This window comes from Aethalodelphis obliquidens, unplaced genomic scaffold, assembly GCF_003676395.1.
Source record: "Aethalodelphis obliquidens isolate GAN/ISIS:26980383/991018 unplaced genomic scaffold, ASM367639v1 scaffold72, whole genome shotgun sequence".
In the NCBI taxonomy this organism is placed as follows: Eukaryota; Metazoa; Chordata; class Mammalia; order Artiodactyla; family Delphinidae; genus Aethalodelphis; species Aethalodelphis obliquidens.
The window spans coordinates 5942316-5965805 of record NW_020838016.1 but is presented as its reverse complement, the minus strand read 5'-3'; the positions used below and the strand labels follow the sequence as shown (position 1 = coordinate 5965805).

General features: G+C 37.9%; 1 protein-coding gene and 1 non-coding gene across 8 annotated transcripts in view; one reads left to right on the top strand and one right to left on the bottom strand.

Annotated features, from left to right (window-relative positions):
* CEP70 (centrosomal protein 70) overlaps window positions 1–23224 on the top strand; it is an 81035-nt gene extending 57811 nt beyond the window's left edge. For 6 of the 7 annotated variants that reach the window (XM_027091572.1, XM_027091573.1, XM_027091570.1 and 3 more), the window contains 6 exons: window positions 16647–16817; window positions 18407–18553; window positions 18735–18903; window positions 19068–19182; window positions 20171–20250; window positions 22510–23224. In XM_027091572.1, coding sequence (XP_026947373.1) covers window positions 16647–16817; window positions 18407–18553; window positions 18735–18903; window positions 19068–19182; window positions 20171–20250; window positions 22510–22571 — 744 coding nt within the window. In that variant the 3' untranslated portion in view covers window positions 22572–23224. The remainder of the gene's footprint in view (window positions 1–16646; window positions 16818–18406; window positions 18554–18734; window positions 18904–19067; window positions 19183–20170; window positions 20251–22509) is intronic. The other variant, XM_027091575.1, reaches the window with a different exon arrangement.
* Window positions 11365–11471, bottom strand: LOC113612143 (U6 spliceosomal RNA). The gene has a single exon (XR_003429738.1). It is a non-coding gene; the product is annotated as a U6 spliceosomal RNA (small nuclear RNA).
* Window positions 23225–23490: the final 266 nt, after the last annotated feature.

The following is a 23490-nucleotide window of genomic DNA, read 5'->3' as shown; positions in this document are numbered from 1 at the left end:
TGTTCAAAGTAGGGTAGTGAAAAGCTGGTAAGATTCTAACAGATTTTATAATCCTTTTCTCTACCTACTTAAGCCATTTCCCTTTTTATTGTTTTTGTTTTTGCTGTTGTTGATATTATTACATAAGTAAATCTATTTCTTAAGGTCCTTGTATGCTTTTTTTTAATTTAGATATTTAGTCCATCTGAAATTTAATTTTCTGTGTGGCATGATGTAAAGATCTAACTTTACTTGATTTATAGACCATTTATTATTGAATAAATGAGCAAGTAAGCCTGGTAGTTTACTGACTGAACTGGGCCTGCACTCATATTTTATTGGGGCCATACAGGTTTTTTTAAACTTTGAATTAATTACTAATTTTTTTTTAATTAAGGGATTTTTATTTAAGTCCTTATTTCTAGTTTCTCTTAAAAAAACAAAGAATCTGGCAGCAAATTCTTGCATAGTTGTTATCAGCACAGAATTAGGCCTTTCCCCTGTCACATATGGGCACGTGCTCTTCAGTTAGCCACAGTCCCACCCCGTCCTTGCTTCACTCATTTATGCTCTTACCTGGCTTCTATAGGCATTTGAGTTTGCAGCTTCTAGTTGACTATTCTTTCTCTACTTTACTGAATTGAAACGTATATCATATACCATATGCCCTTAGATGCATAGGTTTGTTTCTAGACTCTCTACTCTCTTCCATTTCTATACTAATTTCTGTAGCTTTATAGCAGGTTTTGATACCTTTTAAGGTAAGTGTCTTGTTATTGTTCTTTTAAATTTTTTCCTTGGATATATTTTTAGCACATTTATTTTCCTGTATAAATAATTTGTCAAATTCAAAAATAGATCCCATTGAGATGAGCTGAAATTGAGTTAATGTTTTAGATTAATATTTGGAAAAATAATACATTTACAGTTTTTTTAAAAACTTTATTTATTTGTTTGGCTGTGCCAGGTCTTAGTTGCGACATGTGGGATCTTTAGTTGCGGCATGCGGGATCTTTAGTTGCGGCATGAGAACTCTTAGTTGCGGCATGTGGGATCTAGTTCCCTGAACAGGGATCGAACCTGGGCCCATGCATTGGGAGTGTGGAGTCTTAGCCACTGGACCACCAGGGAAGTCACCACATTTACAGTTTTGAATCATCTCACTCAGAAATATGTCTCTAATTTTCTTTGGGTCTTCCTTTGTAGCTTTCAATGAAGTTTTATATATTTTTAAATTTAGCTTTTGCATATTTTTTGTTCTGTTTATTTCCTAGGTTATCTAGTTATCTTATAACTTTTATTGCTATTATGAATGGGATCCCTTTTCCATTACTTTTTCTAATTGATTGTTGCTGGTTCTTTGTACATCTCTGTGTTGACTTTATGTTCAGGCACCTTTGTGAAAACTGTTTTGTTTTAGATAACTCTCTTGTATCCACTATATAACTAAATTTCATTTTGTTTCTTAGATTTACTTTGAGAGGGTTTGTTCTTTTATCAGGGGAATTAAACCATTCATAGACACTGAGACCAACTTATATATCTGCTTTTATTCCTGATATCTTACTTTCTGTTTTCTATTTACATGGTTTCTTGTTCCATTCTTTTCTTTCCTGACATTTGCTAGGTGGAAATTCCTTTGCTCTTTTTTTCTCTTCAAGGAGGTAGGACAATCATCATCTTAATTATTTTCTATTCTTTTAATGATTACCCTTAAAAACGTTTTTTTTTTACCCATACCAAGAGTTTGTCAGTACCTGCAAACCCTTTCTGAATAAGATGAGACCTGTATTGTGACTTTTCTTTCATAAATTCTGGTCTCTCTGGGAATTTTTAATTTTGCCATTTATTCATTGTTAATACATCTTTTGCTGCCAATCATCAGAGTGTGGCTAAGTTATAAAGAAGAATATATACCTCTAGGAAATCTTGGGGCTTTGCTCTATCGAAAGTGCTCGACTGGGTGATTTTGGGGCACCACTATCCAGAAGTGCTGGTGTCCAGATGCATTTTCCTTTGCAATGAAGAATCGTGCACTTCAAAACCCTCCAAGATGGATTAGTAATCCTGCTTTGCAGGAAAGGAAAGCTCTCCATTCTCGGCCACTGGCCACCCCTCTCTGGAGGCCCTGCTATCGCCCAGGTGCTCCAAGCCAGAAGGGCACTTTTTGGGAATGACCATGCTCCGTGGAGGGGCAGAGCCGGCCCCCAGCTTCTCTACACAGAGCCCTCTCCACTAAAGCTCCAGAAATCAAATACCGTAATTGCCAGAAGAAGCATTAAAAAAAAAAAGTCCAGCCACTAACCTCACATGCAAATGGAATAATCACTCTGGATTCCTCATTGTGAGCTGCTCTCCATACCCTGAATTACCTATGAATTCCATATTTTTTTTCCTTTGAATTTGCATCTCTTCAAGACACAAGATTAAAACAAAATTCACACTAAATTGGATTTTAAATGATCTTCCTTTTATTTATCCTTCGTCTTTCTTATGTGGATATGCAAGTGAGAAGACTGAGACTGGATATTCCCAACATGCTCACTCCCTTAATCTGTCTGTCTAGAGGTTTGGCTTCTACAAACCAAGGCAAGACTCCAGCATCCATGACCTTCCCTGAATTCCAAAGGACAGATTCGAACAGTTGCTAATCAAGAGAGGAGTAGCCAACAAACCACCTGAGGCAGGATTGAAGGGGCCAGAGAAGATCATCAAGATTAAGAGACCTGAAATGAGATTAAAGGAGTGCAGGCCCGGCTCACACCCTAATCTTGTCAGAGACCCCACCTTTGAACCACTGTTATAAACCCCCTGATCAAATCCTCCCAGATCAATTGCAGTGTGGACCGTAGTGCTCCAGTAGATGGCCTGCCAAGCTGAGGTGATGGGCACAGCCGTTTCACACTAGGAACTCTCATCTGAAGAGCAGGGTGCAATTCAAGTGAAACTAGACGAACACAAAGAAAAAGAAAAAAAGATACACAGGTGTTCCACCAGATGTGGCTCTGCCCACCTGAAGGACAAGATTCAGCCCCACCCACCAGAGCACAGGCACCAGTTCCCTCCACCAGGAAGCCTACACAAGTGACTGAACCAACTTTACCCACTGGGGGGAGACACCAAAGATAACAGGAACTGTATGAACCTGCAGCCTGCGAAAAGGAGACCCCAAACACAGTAAGTTAAAATGAGAAGATAGAGAAATTAAGAATTCTCTAGAAGGAATCAATAGCAGAATAACTGAGGCAGAAGAACGGATAACTGACCTGGAAGATAAAATAGTGGAAGTAACTGCCACAGAGCAGAATAAAGAAAAAAGAATGAAAAGAATTGAAGACAGTCTCAGGGACCTCTAGGACAACATTAAATGCACCAACATTTGAATTATAGCGGCCCCAGAAGAAGAAGAGAAAAAGAAAGGGTCTGAGAAAATATTTGAAGAATGTAAAATAGATAGCTAGTTGGAAGCAGCTGCATAGCATGAGGAGATCAGCTTGGTGCTGTGTGACCACCTAGACAGGGAGGGTTCCAGGGAGATGCAAGATGGAGGGATGTGGGGATACATGTATACCTATAGCTGATTCACTTTCTTATACAGCAGAAACTAACACAACATTGTAAAGCAATTATACTCCAATAAAGATATTTAAAAAACAAAAAAGAAAAGAAAATATTTGAAGAGATTATAATCGAAAACTTCCCTAACATGGGAAAGGAAATAGTCAATCAAGTACAGGAAGGGCAGAGAGTCCCATACAGGATAAATCCAAGGAGAAACACGCCAAGACACATATTAAACTATCAAAAATTAAATACAAAGAAAAAATATTAAAAGCAGCAAGGGATAAAAAACAAATAACATACAAGGGAATCCCCATAAGGTTAACAGCTGACCTTCCAGCAGGAACTCTGCAAGCCAGAAGGCAGTGGCAGGACATATTTAAAGTGATGAAAGGGAAAAACCTACAACCAAAATTACTCTACCCAGCAAGGATCTCATTCAGATTCAAAGGAGAAGTTAAAACCTTTACAGACAAGCAAAAGTTAAGAGAATTCAGCACCACCAAACCAGCTTTACAACAAATGCTAAAGGAACTTCTCTAGGCAGGAAACACAAAAGAAGGAAAAGACCTACAAAAACAAACCCAAAACAATTAAGAAAATGGTAATAGGAACATACATATTGATAATTACCTTAAATGTAAATGGATTAAATGTTCCAACCAAAAGACACAGACTGGCTGAATGGATGCAAAAACAAGACCTGTATATATCATGTCTACAAGAAACCCACTTCAGACCTAGGGACACATACAGACTGAAAGTGAGGGGAGGGAAAAAGATATTCCATGCAAATGGAAATCAAAAAATAGCTGGAGTAGCAATACTCAGACAAAATAGACTTTAAAATAAAGATTATTACAAGAGACAAAGAAAGACACTACATAATGATCAAGGGATCAATCCAAGAAGAAGATATAACAATTGTAAATATTTATGCACCCAACATAGGAGTATCTCAATACATAAGCCAAGTGCTAACAGCCATAAAAGGGGACATCAACAGTAACACATTCATAGTGGGGGACTTTAACACCTCACTTACACCAATGGACAGATCATCCAGACAGAAAATTAATACAGAAACATAAGCTTTAAATGACACAATAGACCAGATGGACTTAATTGATACTTATAGGACATTCCATCCAAAAACAACAGAATACACTTTCTTTGCAAGTACTCATAGAATATTCTCCAGGATAGATCACATCTTGAGTCACAAATCAAGCCTTGGTAAATTTAAGAATATTGAAATAGTATCAAGTATCTATTCTGACCACAAAGCTATGAGACTAGATATCAATTACAGGAAAAAAAAAACTGTAAAAAATAGTTTAAACACATGGAGGCTAAACAGTACTAAGTAACCAAGAGATCACTGAATAAATCAAAGAGGAAATCAAAAAATACATAGAAACAGGGCTTCCCTGGTGGCGCAGTAGTTGAGAGTCCGCCAGCCGATGCAGGGGACACGGGTTCGTGCCCCGGTCCGGGAAGATCCCACATGCCGTGGAGCGGCTGGGCCTGTGAGCCATGGCCGCTGAGCCTGCGCATCCGGAGCCTGTGCTCCGCAACGGGAGAGGCCACAACAGTGAGAGGCCCGCATACCGCAAAAAAAAAAAAAAATACATAGAAACAAATGACAATGAAAATGCTATGACCCAAAACCTGTGGGATGCAGCAAAAGCAGTTCTAAGAGGGAAGTTTATAGCAATACAGTGCTACCTCAAGAAACAAGAAAAATCTCAAACAACCTAACCTTACACTGAAAGCAATTAGAGAAAGAAGAACAAAAAAAACCCAGAGTTAGCAGAAGGAAAGAAATCATGAAGTTCAGAACAGAAAACAATGAAAAAGAAATGTAGGAAACAATAGCAAAATCAATAAAATTAACAGCTGGTTCTTTGAGAAGATAAACAAGATTGATAAACCATTAGCCAGACTCATCAAGAAAAAAAGGGAGAAGACTCAAATCAACAGAATTTGAAATGAATAAGGAAAAGTAACAACTGACATTACAGAAATAAAAGAATCATGAGTAATTACTACAAGCAACTCTATGCCAATAAAATGGAAAACCTGGAAGAAATGGACAAATTCTTAGAAAAGTACAACCTTCCGAGACTGAACCAGGAAAAAGTAGAAAATATAAACAGACCAATCACAAGCACTGAAATTGAAACCGTGATTAAAAATCTTCCAACAAACAAGTCCAGGACCAGATAGCTTCACAGGCGAATTCTATCAGACATTTAGAGAAGAACTAACACCTATCCTTCTCAAACTCTTCCTAAATATAGCAGAGGAAGGAACACTCCCAAACTCATTCTATGAGGTCACAATCACCCTGATACCAAAACCGGACAAAGTTGTCACAAAGAAAGAAAACTACAGGCCAATATCACTGATGAACATAGATGCAAAAATCCACAACAGAATACTAGCAAACAGAATCCAAGAACACATTAAAAGGATCATACACCATGATCAAGTGTGGTTTATCCCAGGAATGCAAGCATTCTTCAATATATACAAATCAATCAATGTGATACACCATATTAACAAATTGAAGGATAAAAACCATATGATAATCTCAATAGATGCAGAAAAAGCTTTTGACAAAATTCAGCACCCATTTATGATAAAAACTCTCCAGAAAGTGGGCATAGAGGGAACCTACCTCAACATAATAAAGGCCATATATGACAAACCCACAGCCAACGTTCTCAGTGGTGAGAAACTGAAACCATTTCCTCTAAGATCAGGAACAAGACAAGGTTGCCCACTCTCACCACTATTATTCAACATAGTTTTGGCAGTTTTAGCTATGGCAGTCAGAGAAGAAAAAGAAATAAAAGGAATCGAAATCGGAAAAGAACTAAAAGTGTCACTCTTTACAGATGACATACTATACATAGAGAATCCTAAAGATGCCACCAGAAAACTACTAGAGCTATCAATGAATTTGGTAAAGTAGCAGGATACAAAATTAATGCACAGAAATCTGTTGCATTCCTATAAACTAATGACGAAAAATCTGAAGGAGAAAATGAGGAAACACCCCCATTTACCACTGCAACAAAAAGAATAAAATACCTAGGAATAAACCTACCTAAGGAGACAAAAGGCCTGTATGCAGAAAACTATAAGACACTGATGAAAGAAACTAAAGATGATACAAACAGATGGAGAGATATACTGTGTTCTTGGATTGGAAGAATCAATATTGTGAAAATGACTATACTACCCAAAGCAATCTGCAGATTCAGTGCAATCCCTATCAAACTACCAATGGCGTTTTTCACAGAACTAGAAGAAAAAATTTTAATTTGTTTGGAAACACAAAAGACCCTGAGTAGCCAAAGCAATCTTTTTCTTCTTCTTTATAAATTTATTTATTTATGGCAGCATTGAGTCTTCATTGCTGGGTGCGGGCTTTCTCTAGTTGTGGTGAGCGAGGGCTACTCTTTGTTGTGGTGCGTGGGCTTCTCATTGCAGTGGCTTCTCTTGTTGCGGAGCACAGGCTCTAGGTGCACGGGCTTCAGAAGTTGTGCAATGTGGCTTCGGTAGTTGTGGCACATGGGCTCAGTAGTTGTGGTTCGTGGGTGCTAGAGTGCAGGCTCAGTAGTTTTGGAGCACGGGCTTAGTTGCTCTGCAGCATGTGGGATCTTCCCACACCAGGGCTCGAACCCATGTCCCCTGCATTGGGAGGCTGATTCTTAACCACTGTGTCACCAGGGAAGTCCCCCAAAGCAATCATGAGAAAGAAAAACGGAGCTGGAGGAATCAGGCTCCCTGACTTTAGACTATACTACAAAGTGACAGTAATCAAGACAGTATGGTACTGGCACAAAAACAGACATATAGATCAATGGAACAGGATAGAAAGCCCAGAGATAAACCTATGCACATATGGTCACCTTATGTTTGATAAAGGAGGCAAGAATATACAATGGAGAAAAGACAGCCTCTTCAATAAGTGGTGCTGAGAAAACTGGACAGCTACATGTAAAAGAATGAAATTAGAACACTTCCTAACACCATACAAAAAAATAAACTCAAAATGGTTTGAACACCTAAATATAAGGCCAGACACTATCAAACTCTTAGAGGAAAACATTGGCCAAACAATCTATGAGATAAATCACAGCAAGATCCTTTTTGACCCACCTCCTAGAGAAATGTAAATAAAAACAAAAATAAACAAATGGGACCTAATGAAACTTAAAAACTTTTGCTCAGCAAAGGAAACCATAAACAAGACCAAAAGACAACCCTCAGAATGGGAGAAAATATTTGCAAATGAAGCAACTGACAAAGGATTAATCTCCAGAATATACAAGCAGCTCATGCAGCTCAGTATCAAAACAACAGCCCAATCCAAATGTGGGCGGAAGACCTCAATAGACATTTCTGCAGAGAAGATACACAGATTGCCAACAAACAAATGAAAGGATACTCAACATCACTAATCATTAGAGAAAGGCAAATCAAAACCACAATGACCTATCACACCAGTCAGAATGGCCATCATCAAAAAACCTACAAACAATAAATGCTGGAGATGGTGTGGAGAAAAGGGAACCCTCTTGCACTCTTGGTGGGAATGTAAACTGATACAGCCACTATGGAGAACAGTATGGAGGTTCCTCAAAATAAAAATAGAACTACCATATGACCCAGCAATTCCACTACTGGGCATATTCCCTGAGAAAACCATAATTCAAAAAGACACGTGGGCTTCCCTGGTGGCGCAGTCGTTGAGAGTCCACCTGCCAATGCAGGGGACATGGGTTCGTGCCCCGGTCCAGGAAGATCCCACATGCCGTGGAGCGGCTGGGCCCATGAGCCATGGCCGCTGAGCCTGTGCGTCCGGAGCCTGTGCTCTGCAACGGGAGAGGCCACAACAGTGAGAGGCCCGCGTACTGCAAAAAAAAAAAAAAAAAAAAGTATCACAATATTCATTGAAGCACTGTTTACAGTTGCCAGGACGTGTAAGCAACCTAAGTGTCCATCGACAGATGAATGGATAAGGAAGATGTGGCACATATATACAATGGAATATTATTCAGCCATAAAAAGAAACGAAATTGAGTTATTTGTAGTGATGTGGATGGACCTAGAGTCTGTCTGTTATACAGAGTGAAGTAAGTCAGAAAGAGAAAAATAAATACCGTATGCTAACATATATATATGAAATCTAAAAAAGAATGGTTCTCATGAACCTAGGGGCAGGACAGGAATAAAGATGGAGATGTAGAGAATGGACTTGAGGACATGGGGAGGGGGAAGGGTAAGCTGGGACTAAGTGAGAGAGTAGCATTGACATATATACACTACCAAATGTAAAATAGATAGCTACTGGAAAGCAGCTGCATAGCACAGGGAGATCAGCTTCGTGCTTTGTGACCACCTAGAGGGGTGGGATAGGGAGGGTGGGAGGGAGATGCAAGAGGGAAGAGATATGGGGATATATTTATATGTAAAGCTGATTCACTGTGTTATGCAGCAGAAACTAACACAACATTGTAAAGCAATTATACTCCAATAACGGTGTTAAAAAAATAAAAAAAGATTAAAAAGAAAAAATCCTCCTGGATTAGGACACATAGGTTTTCGAGGCAGAAGTCCAGTATGACCCCATTGGCTGGCAAAGTAATAAAGCTATCCTTTAATACTTCAGCACTGCCCCCCCAAAAAAATAAAAGAAGAAGAATATACTCTGTTGTCAATAATAATTCCGTGGAGGGGAATTAATTAATTTTTCCATTAAAGGGATGTGTTTAGGGTCTTTTTTTTTTGGCTGTGTTGGCTCTTTTTGCTGTGTGCAGGCTTTCTCTAGTTGTGACTAGCGGGGGCTACTCTTCGTTGCGGTGCACAGGCTTCTCATTGCGGTGGCTTCTCTTGTTGCAGAGCATGGGCTCTAGGTGCATGGGCTTCAGTAAATGTAGAGCGTGGGCTAGTAGTTGTGGCGCACGGGCTTAGTTGCTCTGCGGCATGTGGGATCTTCCCGGACCAGGGCTCAAACCTGTGTCCCCTGCATTGGCAGGCGGCTTCTTAACAACTGCGCCACCAGGGAAGCCCTGGAATGTGTTTAAATAGAAGTGAAATGTTGAATACACTCTGTTGAACTAACTAAATAAATACATAATAAAAAGCTCCAAAATAAACATCTCAAATCATATTACCAGGAGACCTGTGAGTTGTAACTTGAAGTATGAGTAGGGCCAAAAATTCAGTATGAAAACGGTATGTTGTCTTTATACTTTATAATTCCCTGATATTAGGGAATTATTCGTTTTTTATTTATTTTTATTATTTTTATTTATCAAATAGCCTGGGCTTGATGGTGGAAACAAAGGAAATGGCTTTACTCTTCTCTCTGTTTATTTTTGAAGTATTTTTTAAATTTATTAATTTATTTTTGGCTGCGTTGGGTCTTCGTTGTTACACATGGGCTTTCTTTAGTTGTGGCAAGTGGGGGCTACTCTTCATTGCGGTGTGCAGGTTTCTCACTGTGGTGCCTTCTCTTTGTTGCAGAGCACAGGCTCTAAGCATGCGGGCTTCAGTAGTTGTGACACGCGGGCTCAGTAGTTGTGGCTCATGGGCTCTAGGGCGCCGGCTCAGTAGTTGTAGCGTACGGACTTAGTTGCTCCGCAGCATGTGGGATCTTCCCGGACCAGGGATTGAACCATGTGTCCCCTGCATCGGCAGGCAGATTCTCAACCACTGCACCACCAGGGAAGCTCCAACTCTTCTCTCTTTAAAGTGGTTGTTTTGAGTCTCCCTTTCCCGTTCTTGAATAATATATAAAGTAGAACTCATAGCTTTTGGCAAGGGGGTTATAGTCACATATTATACATATCAGTATATTTAAACTTCAGTCCAAGCATTGATGATGTTAGGGAATTATTGGGTTTTTATTTTATTTTTATTATTTTTTCTTGAAGTATAGTTGATTATAACGCGTTAAGTTTCTGTTGTACCGCAAAGTTATTCAGTTATGTACATATCCATATATATTCTTTTTTATTATAGGTTATTACAAGATATTGAATATAGTACCGTACCCTGTACTATACGGTACAGCCTTGTTGTTTATCTATTTTATATGTAGTAATTTGTATCTGGTAATCTGAAACTCCTTGTTTATCCCTCCCCCAACTTTCCCCTTTGATAACCATAAGTTTGTTTTGTATGTTTGTGAGTCTGTTTCTGTTTTGTAAACACATTTATTTATATCATATTTTAGCTTCCACATATAAGTGATATCATATGATATTTGTCTTTTCTGTCTGACTTACTTCACTTAGTATGATAATCTCTAGGTCCATCCATGTTGCTGCGAATGGTATTATTTCATTCTTTTTTATGGCTGAGTAGTATTCCATCGTGTATATATATGTACCATGTCTTCTTTATCTATTCACCTGTCGATGGACATTTAGGTTGTTTCCATGTCTTGGCTGTTGTAAATAGTGCTGCTGTGAACATTGGGGTGCATGTGTCTTTTTGAATTATAGTTTTCTCAGGATATATGCCCAAGAGTGGGATTGCTGGATCATGTGGTAACTCTATTTTTAGTTTTCTGTGGAACCTTCATACTGTTTTCCACAGTAGCTGCACCACCTTACATTCCCACCAACAGTGTAGGAAGGTTCCCTTTCCTCCATACCCTCTCCAGCATTTGTTATTTGTAGATTTTAAAGATGGCCATTCTGACCAGCATGAGGTGGTACCTTATTGTAGTTCTTTTTTTTTAACATCTTTATTGGAGTATAATTGCTTTACAATGGTGTGTTAGTTTCTGCTTTATAACAAAAAAATATGGAACGCTTCACGAATTTGCTTGTCATCCTTGCACAGGGTCCACGCTAATCTTCTCTGTGCCATTCCAGTTTTAGTATATGTGCTGCCGAAGCGAGCACTCGTTGTAGTTTTGATTTGCATTTCTCTAACAATTAGCAGTATTGAGCACCTTTTCATGTGCCTATTGGCCATCTGTATGTCTTCTTTGGAAAAATGTCTATTTAGGTCTTCTGCCCATTTTTTGATTGGGTTGTTTGCTTTTTTGTTATTCAGTTGTACGAGCTGTTTGTATATTTTGGAAATTAAGCCCTTGTCGGTCACATCATTGGCAAATATTTTCCCTCAGTACATAGGTTGTCCATTTTGTTTATGGTTTCTTTTGCTGTGCAAAATCTTATAAGTTGATTAGGTCCCATTTGTTTATTTTTGCTTTTATTTCTATTGCCTTGGGAGACTGACCTAAGAAAACATTGCTACAATTTATGTCAGAGAATGTTTTGCCTATGTTCTCTTCTAGGAGTCTTATGGTGTCCTGTCTTATATTTAAGTCTTTAAGCCACTTTGAGTTTATTTTTTGTTTCTGGTGTGATGGAGTGTTCTAACTTCATTGATTTACATGCAGCTGTCCAGCTTTCCCAGCACCACTTGCTGAAGAGACTTTTTTTCCTCCATTGTGTATTTTGCCTTCTTTGTCAAATACTGACTGTAGGTGTGTGTGTGGGGAAATTATTGTTAATTTTCTTGTTTATAACAATGGCATTATGACTTTGTAGAAGAATATGCCTACTTTTAAGAGATGCATGCTTAAGTATGTATGAGAGTGAAGTGTTATCATGTCTGCAGTTTCTTCAAATGGTTCAGCTCAAAATATAGATAGAGTGAGCAAATACGGCAAAATGTTAACAATTATTGAATCTAGGTAGTGATTATATGGGTGTTTGTGATGGTTCATTTTATTTATCAACTTGACTGGGCTACAGGGTGCCCAGATATTTGGTCAAACATTATTCTGGGTTTTTCTGAGAATGTTTCTGAATGAGATGAGAAAATCTTTTTTCTCCATACCTGTCAATAAGGACCACCACTAGTGGTTTGCTTAAACTGGCAAAGCCAATAATATACCTTTACTGTCATGCCTTAGGGGTATATCAGCTCTCCAGCCCTATATCATAACTTAGTTGACAAGGATCTTGATCACCTTTCCCTTCTATAAGATATCACACTGGCCAATTACATTGATGACGTTATGCTGATTGGACCTACTGAGCAAGAAGTAGCAACTTATTGGTAAGACATTTGCATGTTAAAGGATGGGAAAGAAATGTAACAAAAATTCAGGGGCCTTCTACTTCAGTGAAACTTCTAGGGCTCAAGTGGTGTGGGCATGTCAAGATCTCCCTTTAAGGTAAAGGATAAGTTATTGCTCTGGCACCTCTTACAACCAAAAACCCGGCACAGCACCTAGTAGGCCTCTTTGGATTTTGGAGGTAACATATTCCTCATGTGATGTGTTACTCCAACCCATTTACTGAGTGATCTGAAAAGGCACTAGTTTTGAGTGGGGCCCAGAACAAGAGAAGGCTCTGCATCGGTCCAGGCTGCCATGCAAGCTGCTCTGCCGTTCAGGCCACGGGATCCAGGAGATCCGATGGGGCTTAGACTGTCATGGCAGGTAGGGATGCTGCTTGCAGCCTTTGGCGGCCCCTGTAGGTGAATCATAAGTCAGGCTCTTAGGATTTTGGAGAAAGATCCTGTCATCCTCTGCAAATAACTACTTTCCTTTTAAGTAATAACTCTTGGCCTGCTGCGGGGCCTGAGTAAAAGGCTTAACGGTGGGCCACTAAGTTACCATGTGACTTGAATTACCCGTCATGAGCTGGGTGTCATCTGACCCATGAAGCCAATAAAATTGGGTGAGCACAGCAGCATTCTGTCATCAAATGAAGGTGGTACATGTGAAATTGGGCCTGAGCAGGCCCTGAAGGCACAATAAATTACATGAAGCAGTGGCCAAATGCCTGCGGTTTCCCACTCTTGCTGCACTACCTTCTCTCCCCCAGCCTGCACCTGTGGCCTCATGGGGAGTTCCCTATGATCAATTGACATAAGAAGGGGAGACTTAGGCCTCATTTACAGGTGGCTCTGCATAATCTGTAGGGACCACATTAAAGTAGACAACTGCAACACTACAGCTTCTGTCTGGGACATCCCTGAAGGAAAGAAGTGAAGGGAAATCCTCCCACTGGGCAGAACTTTGAGCAGTGTACTACCACTCCACAAGGAAGGAAAGGAAGACAATGTCTAGAATACAGGCCATCCCTTAGGGCATCTCTTAGTATTGCCATGCCTTGTGATAAAGGTCAATGGAAAACTCCAACAACCTGGTCTAGGCAGAACTACTAATGGCCCAGACCCTTCAGGAATGAAGATTTGGATTACCCCAGCAAGTAAAGGACCAGGACCAGCTGAGGTGCTTGCTGAAGGCAAACATAATAAAAAAAAGGTAATGGAAGAAAGTAGTGATAAATACCAGCTGTGACCATATGATGACTTATAGAAATGAGGATTATAATTGTCATGTGTATTTCCTCCTTATTTGGTTATGAATATGTTCACATGGGTGTATGTATATATTTGTAAATACATATATATATATATATAGCAAATATCTTTGTTCTTTTTCTGCTCTTATTCTCTTATCATATAATGACTATATCATCATATTTGAGTATTGTTATTTTTATATCATAGTTTTTAAGTTACAGGGTATCAAGGAGAAGAGTAATCCTCACTTTAGGACTTTACCTCCTCTTCTGGCAAAGGGGTTAGTACATTTTTGGTCGTACACAGCACAGTTGTATCATGTTAGGTGATCCATGATCTTGTTATTGTCTTTATTTGGAGATTAAGTATGTTTAAGGCAAAGTGTATGGGTGCCAAGTTGACGAGGGGTGGACTTGTGATGGTTAATTTTATGTGTCAGCTTGACTAGGCCAGAGGGTGCCCAGATAATTTGGTCAAGCCTTGTTCTGGGTGTGTCTGTGAGGGTGTTTCTGGAGGAGAGTAACATTTGAAATGGTGGACTGGGTAAAGCAGAGTGCCCTCCTCGTGGTGGCTGGGTCTCATCAAGTCACCTGAAGGCCTGAGTAGACCAAAAGGGCTGAGGAAGAAGGAACTTTCTGCCTGCCTGACTGCCTTTGAGCTGGGACATCAATTTTTTTTCCAGCTTTCAAATGTTGAACTGAAACATTGGCTCTTCCTTGGTCTCAAGCTTGTGGGAATTCAGACTAGAACTATGCCATTGGCTAACTGCAGCATTGCTGCATTGCTGACTGCAGATCTCAGCAATTGCTGACTGCAGATCTCAGGACTTGTCAGCTCCTATAATTGTGTGAGCCAATTCCTTATAATAAATAAATACACAGACATTTGCACACACACATACACATCCTGTTGGTTCTGTTTCTGGTGAACACTGACTATATAATATAGTATTTATTGTTTATATTCTTTTTATTTTCTGTATGTTACAAAATTTCCTTGTTGAAAAATTGGGAGAAAAAGTCATTCAAATCTCAGTCAAAACTTCAATCTCTCATCCAGTTCAAGGCTTCTACCTTATGTTTACTTTATCTCATGTCTGACCTATGCTTCTCCAAATAAGCAGTGTGGCAAGTGGGTGTGATCTGTTTCTTTATTCTCATTGCTCCCCTTCACTCCTAGTCCTCTGCTATATCTAGCTTCTTCCAGGTTGTCAGTGAGGGTGAATGTTGAGTGAGAACACAAAGCAAAAGGGTAGAATCTTTCTCGACTGGTGCTGGTATAATCTAGCACTGGTGCCCTTTGTGTGGCTAATGACCAAATACTGCCTGTTTTTCTCTATCACAGAATGTGTGTGTGTGTGTGTGTGTGTGTGTGTGTGTGTGTGTGTGCCGTTATTTCCTCCCTACCAACTAGGGACCTTGGCAACGTACCATTCATTCTGTGGGCAATGCATTTTCCAGCTGATCTCTTAAGAATCCCTCTCTTCCTCTTGTTCAAGTGATACTCCCTTAGGGTCCTCCAGCTATGGGTAGATTTTTTTTTTTTTTTCCATGAAAGCAAAGCTTGACTGTCTTCCAAAGTGTCCACTTGGTCACAGGGTATATTCTTACCATACCAGAAGAAGTAAAAGGGCAGACTTCTCTTGTTGCTGCCTCCTCTCCTTGCTCTATTCTATCTTTGGCTTTATATACGTATCAGTTTATTTTTGCTGTGTAACAAACCTTTCAAAAACTTAGTGACTTAAAATAACACCCCTTTAATATTACAGTGCTTGGACAGCTGGGCAGTTCTGTTCATTGCAGCTGGGCTCCCTCATGCATCTGCAATCTGGTACAAGTCAGCTAAGTGGCTCTGGAGTTGTATTAGAGTGATTGGGTTGACTGGGTTATGTGTCTTTCATCATTCACCATCTAGCCTGGGCTGGTCCATGTGGCAGCAGATCTCAACGGGAGAGAGCAGAAATAATCAAACCCCCTTGAGTCTTGGGCTTCAAGCTGGCACACCATAACTTCCTTTTCTGTATGCCAAAGCAAGGCCCAAGATTACCCCAGATTCAAGGAGCAGGAAATACTCTACCTCTTGTTGGGAGAACCTGCAGTGTCATACTGCCAAGGGGAGAGGATGTAAGGAAGAGTAATAATTGCAGTAATTTTTGCTAACAATCTACTGCGAGGTATGGATACATACTGCTAGACATGTATGTAATCCCCCTTGGTTCACTGCCACCCTCATGGAAGGGAATTGTGCTATGACCTTCTGGCACTCAGCTAATATCAGCTCCCTGATTTCTTTTAGGAGTTCTGCTGCCCTCCTTAATCTTTGGTGTGAGGCAGAGGGAGAAGAAATACTATGTTCCTGTGCTCATTAATAATTTAATGAAGGCGAATTAATTATTTTTTTCCATTAAAATGGAATTCAAAGTAGAGTTTAAATATAATAGAAGCAAAACATTGAAATGCATGTTCTAAACCAAACAACAGCAACAACAAAACTGCTTGTTAATAAGCATCAGAAATCAAATTCTCAGGAGACCTGTAGCTTTCTATGGGAAAAAAAGAAAAATAACACAGCATTTTTCACTCACTTGTTCTGTACAGTCCTTTGAAAGACACTTGTTTTGGTGAATCCTGTCCAATGAATCTCTAACTCGGTAATGATGTTACATTGATATGTAAAGCACTCCTTTAACATATATCACTTTGATAGGACTGTGGTAAACATTTCAACTAAAAACACTGTCTTTTTTAAAGGTATTAAGGAACATCAATTCAATTATTCACAATCCAAGAGCTCCAGTAATAATTTATAAACAGAGCAAAGGAGGAGCCCAACATTTTAATAAAGATCTTGTTCAAGATTGTGGATTTGAGCATCTTGTTCCTATAATAGAAATGTGGGCAGATCAGCTGGCTTCCTTAAAGGTAAGGGGTTGAATATTCTTTACAGGCTTTGCAAATCTGTAGGAGTCCATGGGCTTTATATACTTTTATTCTCAAGCAAAGTTTTATATTTGATGTACTTTTACCATAGACTTTTTCTTTATAATTGCACCTTACTGATGAAAAACATTGGTTAATGAAAGTATCGTTATGCTCTGACTTCCTGACTTTTTTTCAAATTCTGGTGGCACTTATTGTTTAATACATTTATTTGGCACTGAATTGTGTTGCCTTGAATTGCTAAAATAGATAACTGCCTTCTTACCAAATGAAAGATTAAAGATATTAATATGTGAGGTCTGGGTATTAATTGGAGAGTGTTAAATAAGTGGAGGACTAAAATAAGAAGTTGAGAAAAGTAAGAATTTCCTGTATTTCTTTCTGTATTCTAGAGTTGCACTAATACAATAACCACTAAGCCACAAGTAGCTTTTGATCTCTTGAAATGTGACTAGTCCCAACTGAGATGTGCTGCAAGTATAAAAATACACACTGGATTTAGAAGACTTATTATGGAGGAAAATAGTTAAAATATTGATTATCTGTTAAATGATAATATTTTGGATATATTGGGTTAAATATATTATTAAAATTGTCACCTACTTCTTTTTACTTTTTAAAATGTGGCTACTAGACAATATTACTGTGACACACATTACATTCCTTCTGGATGGCATTGTTCTAAAGGGCCAAGCACTGTGCCGTGCACATAGTAGATGCTCAGTAAATATTTGTTTATAGATTGACCAGTCTTAGACTTCTAAGATTCCAGGAGCCCGGCCTCTTGTGCACAGTTTTAACTAGATTAGGACAACATATCTAGGCCAGGAAAACTAAGTAGGCTGTCATGAAAATCAAGTCGAATTACTTCAGGCATCCTTTTGAATTAAAAACTTTCCTGGAGATACATACTATAACATGGATGAATCTTGAAAATATCCTAAGTGAAAGAAGCCTGTCACAAAAGGCCGCTTATTGTATGATTCCATTTTTTTAATGAAATGCTCAGAATAGGCAAATCCATAGAAACAGAAAGTAGATTAGTAGTTACCCAAGGGCTGAGAGCAGGAGAGAATGGGGAATGACTGTAAATGGATACAGGGTTTCTTTTTGGAGTCATGACAATGTTCTAGAGTTGGATAATGGTGATGATTGCACATCTCTGTAAATAAGTCAAAACTACTGAATTGCACATTTAAAGAGGATGAATTTTATGGTATGTGAATTACATCTCAGTACATCTTATTTAAAAAATCAAGGGCAAAATATTAAGGACAAGCTTATTTTTTATTCATCAATATTTCAAAATAATTACTTGAATAACATATGCTACTAATAAATAACATATAATTACTTTAAACATCCAGATTCCAGATAATCAATATATATATATATGTAAGGCCTGGAGAAAACTAATTTAACAGACTTTTTCTAAACTGATAATGGTATTTTTTAAAAAAATAATGATGATGGTTAATATATATATTAAATCTGCTTGGATAATTATATTTTATTAGCATTATTATGAAAACTTTAAAAATCAGTAATAGCATATTGTTTCTTTCGTAAAGGATTTGTATAAGTCCTTGAAAATACTATCTGCAGAACTGGTGCCTTGGCATAATTTAAAGAAGCAGGATGAAAATGAAGGTGTCAAAGTTGAAGATCTGTTGTTTATAGTAGATACCATGTTAGAAGAAGTGGAAAATAAGGAAAAGGTAATACTACCTAATACTTACATAAATGTTCACATTTTAATGTACTCTTTATCTTAGAAACTAATAATGATATGGATATAGATATTCTACTAGAACTCTATTTCTCTTTTGAAAGTTTTTATTAAAGATTTGGAATAATTTTAAGATGTAAACTATCTTTTTCTTCCTCTCTTTTGGGCAGGACAGCAATATGCCAGACTTTCAAATTTTGCGAGCTATTGTTTCTCACTTCCAAAAATTATTTGATGTGCCTTCTTTAACTGGAGTCTATCCCCGAATGAATGAAGTTTATACTAGGCTTGGAGAAGTGAACAATGCTGTGAGAAACCTCCAGGAACTCTTAGAACTAGGTGATGACCCTTTGTTTTTTTGGCCCCCCATTTAAGAATTATTTTTAATAAATCAACAAAAAGTAGTTAAAAAAATCAAGGCTAACTGAAGCATAAAGTGTTTGATTTAATGATTTTGAAAACTCTCTTTTAAAATATCCTATCCTTTTATTTCTCTTTTGCAGATAGTTCATCCTCATTGTGTGTGCTGGTGAGCACAGTTGGAAAATTGTGTAGGCTGGTTAATGAAGATGTGAATGAACAGGTTATGCAGGTATTGGGACCTGAAGACCTCCAAAGGTATTTGTTTTGAAAAGGTTGAAAAGTACCATCCAGAATGTTTGGAGTGGTAAAATTAAAGACTTCCAAAACTTCATAAGTTATTTACCTTTCCTGTTTGGAATAGCATTTTTTAAAATAACTTGACAATCTAAAATAATCTCACACCTTAGGGATGGAGAGAATGTCAAGTATTTTCAAGATAAAAGTAGACTCTAGGGCCTATAGGTTTACATAGGGTGGGTCAGGACTCCAGCATTATTGCTATAAGCTTGTTTCCAAATTATATATGGAGAAATTCATACTTTATTAGCAACTTTATGTGAATTCAGAATATATAAGTCCAATTTTTAGTACATTACCATCAATCACTGATCACTAAATAATCACTAAGAGTATGTGTATTATTTGATAGGAAGATGTTAAGGATTTTTTTAAAAAGCTAGGCATCTCCGACATAAAACCTGATGTTTTTTTAAAATATCAAAATGTTATAGCTATACTCTTCCTCCCTCCTTCCCCAGATTTTATACTTCAACTTACTTCTGCAAGTTTTCCAAGAACCCTTACCTGACCCTTGAGTTTTCTGATACTTAATGCTTTTAAAAGGAATGTATGTCTCACTATTGGTCTTTTTCTCCTTCCCACAGTTTTACTGATTACTGATACTTATTCTTAATGTTTAATAGAATACAGGATATAAAAGCCAATTCTTTTTAGAAAATGTTATAAAAGCATGGTCTCTTAAGAATCCTCAAGCTAAATAGAAAATTCCTATATTAGGAATGTTATATAGATTTAACTTTAGAACAGATGATTACACTGATAATAGACTTTGTTTTTAGAAAAGTGTTACTAGATGAACAAAAAGCTGAAAAAGAATGGATTGCAGTAAATGATCATTAAACTTATATTTAAATTAGCAGGACAATTTCTTTCCATTTTGAAATGTTCTATGTCCAGTGAGATGCAAGTTGGAAATTCAGTGTAAACTGCATTTTTTTTAAAGCATTATCAACAAATTGGAAGAACATGAGGAATTTTTCCCAGCATTTCAGGCATTTACTAAAGATCTACTTGAAATCTTAGGTAAGATCTTTGTTGGTGGTGGTTAAATTTTGAGTCTCAAGATGTCAGTGGGTTTGAGGAAACAGTGCTCCTTAGTCACTGTATTAGTGTTTTTTACCCAGAGTTGTAGAAAGTGTCTGGAAACCACTAACAGTTCTGGAAAAAAACTTCTAACTTGCAGTTAAAGTTGGTTGGGATTAGTCTGCAGAACAGAGAAACATATATATATCCTTTAAGGAGCTGGGGGCTGCCTTTGTTTTAGGACCTTAAAATGAGAAATGACATTACTCTGGCTAGGCCCAGTGTAACCTTGACTCTGTCATTGGCTAATGAGAAATATCCTTAGAATTTATGATCTTGGAAGGTGTCTTTTTTTTTCTTCTTCCTCCTTCTCCTTCTTTTTCTTCTCTTTTTTTTTTTTAAAGATAATTCCTACTTACTGTGTTTTTTAGATACACAAATTAAATTTCCTTCTAAGGTGATGAGAAGTAATATAAAGTAAACATCTGTAGAAAGGAGATAAATTTATAAATCTGTTGAAGGGAAGAGTTACATTTTACACTCTTGGTCAGATTGAGGGATTCGTCAGTAGTAATATCTCTTAAAGGGAAAAAAAAATGTAATTAGCTTAGGAATCATAGGCAAAATAGAGACCCAGTTCTCTTTAAGTGTGATTATATATGGCTATAAAAATAATTTATCTTACTGTTAAGAACACTGTTTAGGGAATTCCCTGGCGGTCCAGTGGTCATTAGGACTCTGGGCTTTCACTGCCGAGGGTGCAAGTTCAATCCCTGGCAGGGGAACTAAAATCCCGCAAGCTGCGCAGCATGGCCAAAAAAACCCCCACTTTTTAAAAAGGTTAAAGTGATTTATTTATTAATGAATTCTTTTTTTTTCCATATAGCTCATTTGAAATTGAAAGTGTTTTTTTGTTGTTGTTTGGGAAAATGTAATTTGAAAGTTTAACTTGAGATATGGAATTGTATAAGTGTGTTGCCTTGTATCTCAAAGAGCCTTGTTTCCTGCAATAATATGATTTTACTTGCTTTGGCGTAGCAATTAAACAATGAGTTTCTTGTCATTAATAAACATTTTAATAGGTGTGCTAGCAACACTTATTTCAGAATTCTTCTGTAGAAACTTCCCCTCAGATAGGATACTCAGCATGGTTCATGTAGGATCATTTGCTTCAATTCAACAGGTGTGATTTTAGAATGCGGGTCAGGGAATAACTTGATCTTTGTACCTTACCACAATGTAAGATGTGAACCAAATTCTCTGCTGTAGATTTGCTCATATTTTTTTCCTTTCCTATATTTTGATAAGTGGATTCAGATAAGGATTCTGACTGAAGTCAGGAGCTTAAACAGCATGGGTCATGTGTTTTGGCTAAAGGAAGAACAATCAAAATCCAGCTAAACATGGAGGGAAAGAGATGGAATCCAAGGAATCATGTTTTATGTAAAGGAAGTGAGTTTATGAACAGTGAACTAGCAGAATAATCTAGAAAAAAGTGGTGAGAATTTAGAGAACCTGCCACTGGGGCTTACCTTAAGTAGGGCTGGAGTCTACATAATCAGAGGAAGGACCTTCCTTAGTGGCTAGGAGCTTCCAGATGGTGAATTCTAACTTAGGCTGGTTGGAAGAAGATAGTCTTAGCAAGAGAAGTCAAATTCAGAAAGAATCTGGCAGAGAAGAACCTGAACTATCTTGTAGGCTGGACCAGGCTAAGCGCTATAATACATCGCATCTGAGATTTTACTCTGAGACACCTCACACCTTTTATTAGGTAGATAGGCTTCATCCTAAAAGGTAGACCTAAGAGCCATCCTACTAATGAGAAATCTTTATCATAGATTTAGGACAGGACTGTGTTCCAAGAGAAGAAATCCCTAAGTCCTTAGATGGGGGCCCATGAGAGAGAGTGCCTCTACTGGGGATTTCACCATGTAGTTAAAGAGGCAGTAACATAATATCATAAATGTTGCTAGTAGGATCTGTTAATAAGAGCACACTGCTAATGAGATTAATATCAGAGTCAGAGGGTGCTTTTGTAGGTGTGTGGTAGCTTTTACACTTTTTTTTGCCCTGTGAAGCGTCTGTGTCTGAATCAGTGATACACTCATCACCACTATTGGAGAAAAGTTTCATGTGCATGAAAGCACTAGTGATGTTGCCTTTGTGTCTGAAGTTTGCCTCTGAATAGAGATTCTCATTTCATCTGAGCCTAATAGTGGATAAAGCTATTCTTTTATTATTGTTGTTTTTCTATTACAGAAATTGATGACTTGGATGCCATTGTACCTGCAGTAAAGAAATTAAAAATACTTTCATTCTGAAAACAAATCATTTTTACTGTGTAAATTGCATTCCTAACATTCTAAATATTTTGTAGGATTGATCTTACTCTGAGACAAGGGTTATAAAATGTATATACTCTCAGAATTCACCCCCTTCTTTCTGTTGGGTCCTTCTCCATCCATATAATTTTTATTAACTTTGAGATTCTTTTATAGAAAACATTGCTAAGTTTAATTACTAAATTAACTTTAGATCCTTTAATCATTTCTTAAGCAATTCTTGAGTGCTTAAGATGTAAGATTGTTTTAAAGTGCAGCGTGTAAGAGAGAAACTCAGGGAGAGAGTGCAAGTAATAGAAAGGTTGCATTTAAGTTCAGAGTTTTTTGGCCTGGGAACAAGGAATGCCAGTGGCTCTCTTTAGTCCAGCCAGCAGGAAGCTGTTGCTTTCCTGGCAAGGAAATGGCACATTCTATTAAGATATCCCTCATGACACTTGCCCTTTCAGAGCAGAAGGAACAAAAGGAAGAAGGAAAAAAGTTTTTATCGTGTTAGGGTAGGAAATGAATTATGAGGTAAAATAGATGAGTGGATGTGAGTCTCTCATAAAGTGTCCTTTTTGCTATCTTGATGTGATGTACTTTTTATAAGGGCATGAAATCTTAAATAAAATTTTTGTAATGAATTTCCAAACGTAAATGTTCTCAGTGACTTACTTGTATTCCTCACCAATAATGAGTCGTATTCTCTTACTAGGCTGAGCCTTCCTTGGGCACCCTTCCTGGTTCACCTTTGCTGCGTTTTACATAAGAGTAGCTTTCTTGATGCTTTCTACTTACCCTCTGTTCTCCATATTCATCTTAAAGGACAGGTGTTTGGCTTCACATCCGTGAGTACGGGCCACTTTTGGTTACTGCTGCTCCCTCACCCCCTACCCCCACTTTTTTTTTTTTTTTTTTT